The sequence below is a fragment of the Penaeus monodon genome, chromosome 28 (assembly GCF_015228065.2).
Source record: "Penaeus monodon isolate SGIC_2016 chromosome 28, NSTDA_Pmon_1, whole genome shotgun sequence".
NCBI classification, from domain to species: domain Eukaryota; kingdom Metazoa; phylum Arthropoda; class Malacostraca; order Decapoda; family Penaeidae; genus Penaeus; species Penaeus monodon.
This window is the reverse complement of record NC_051413.1, coordinates 2,997,838-2,998,195: the sequence shown is the minus strand read 5'-3', so window position 1 is coordinate 2,998,195 and position 358 is coordinate 2,997,838. Positions and strand designations below refer to the sequence as shown.

Here is a 358-nt window from a genome sequence, read left to right as displayed (position 1 = left end):
ACATACTTTATAATTCTTATCCAGTGCAAGTTAATAAAAGAGAATTGATATTCGTAATATCACTTTAAGCAGAGTAAGCGTGTATTACAGCTTTGGACACCATCGTGAGATCCCAGGAGTCGACTGGTCCATGAAAGGAGCCTCGAGAAATATATACCCACACTAAACAATAGGCCTATTGAAAGCGAAACCAATACCAAGTGAGTCTGAAAGGTACCAGGGGGTGTAACCTCCAATTTGGAGTAAAATCACGGGCAAAAAATCGCAAAAACAAATGTTCAGACATAAAGAGGAAAAAAAGGTAAAATTTTGATCGTACTCCTTCATAGGACGTTGATATTACCCGCAAGAGACAACC

At 38.8% G+C, this 358-nt stretch overlaps 1 protein-coding gene across 1 annotated transcript in view; it reads right to left on the bottom strand.

Annotated features, from left to right (window-relative positions):
- The window catches only part of LOC119590904 (glycine-rich cell wall structural protein-like), a 3,419-nt gene that overhangs the window by 694 nt on the left and 2,367 nt on the right, over window positions 1–358 (bottom strand). Inside the window, exon 2 of the mRNA XM_037939640.1 lies at window positions 89–175. Coding sequence (XP_037795568.1) covers window positions 89–175 — 87 coding nt within the window. The remainder of the gene's footprint in view (window positions 1–88; window positions 176–358) is intronic.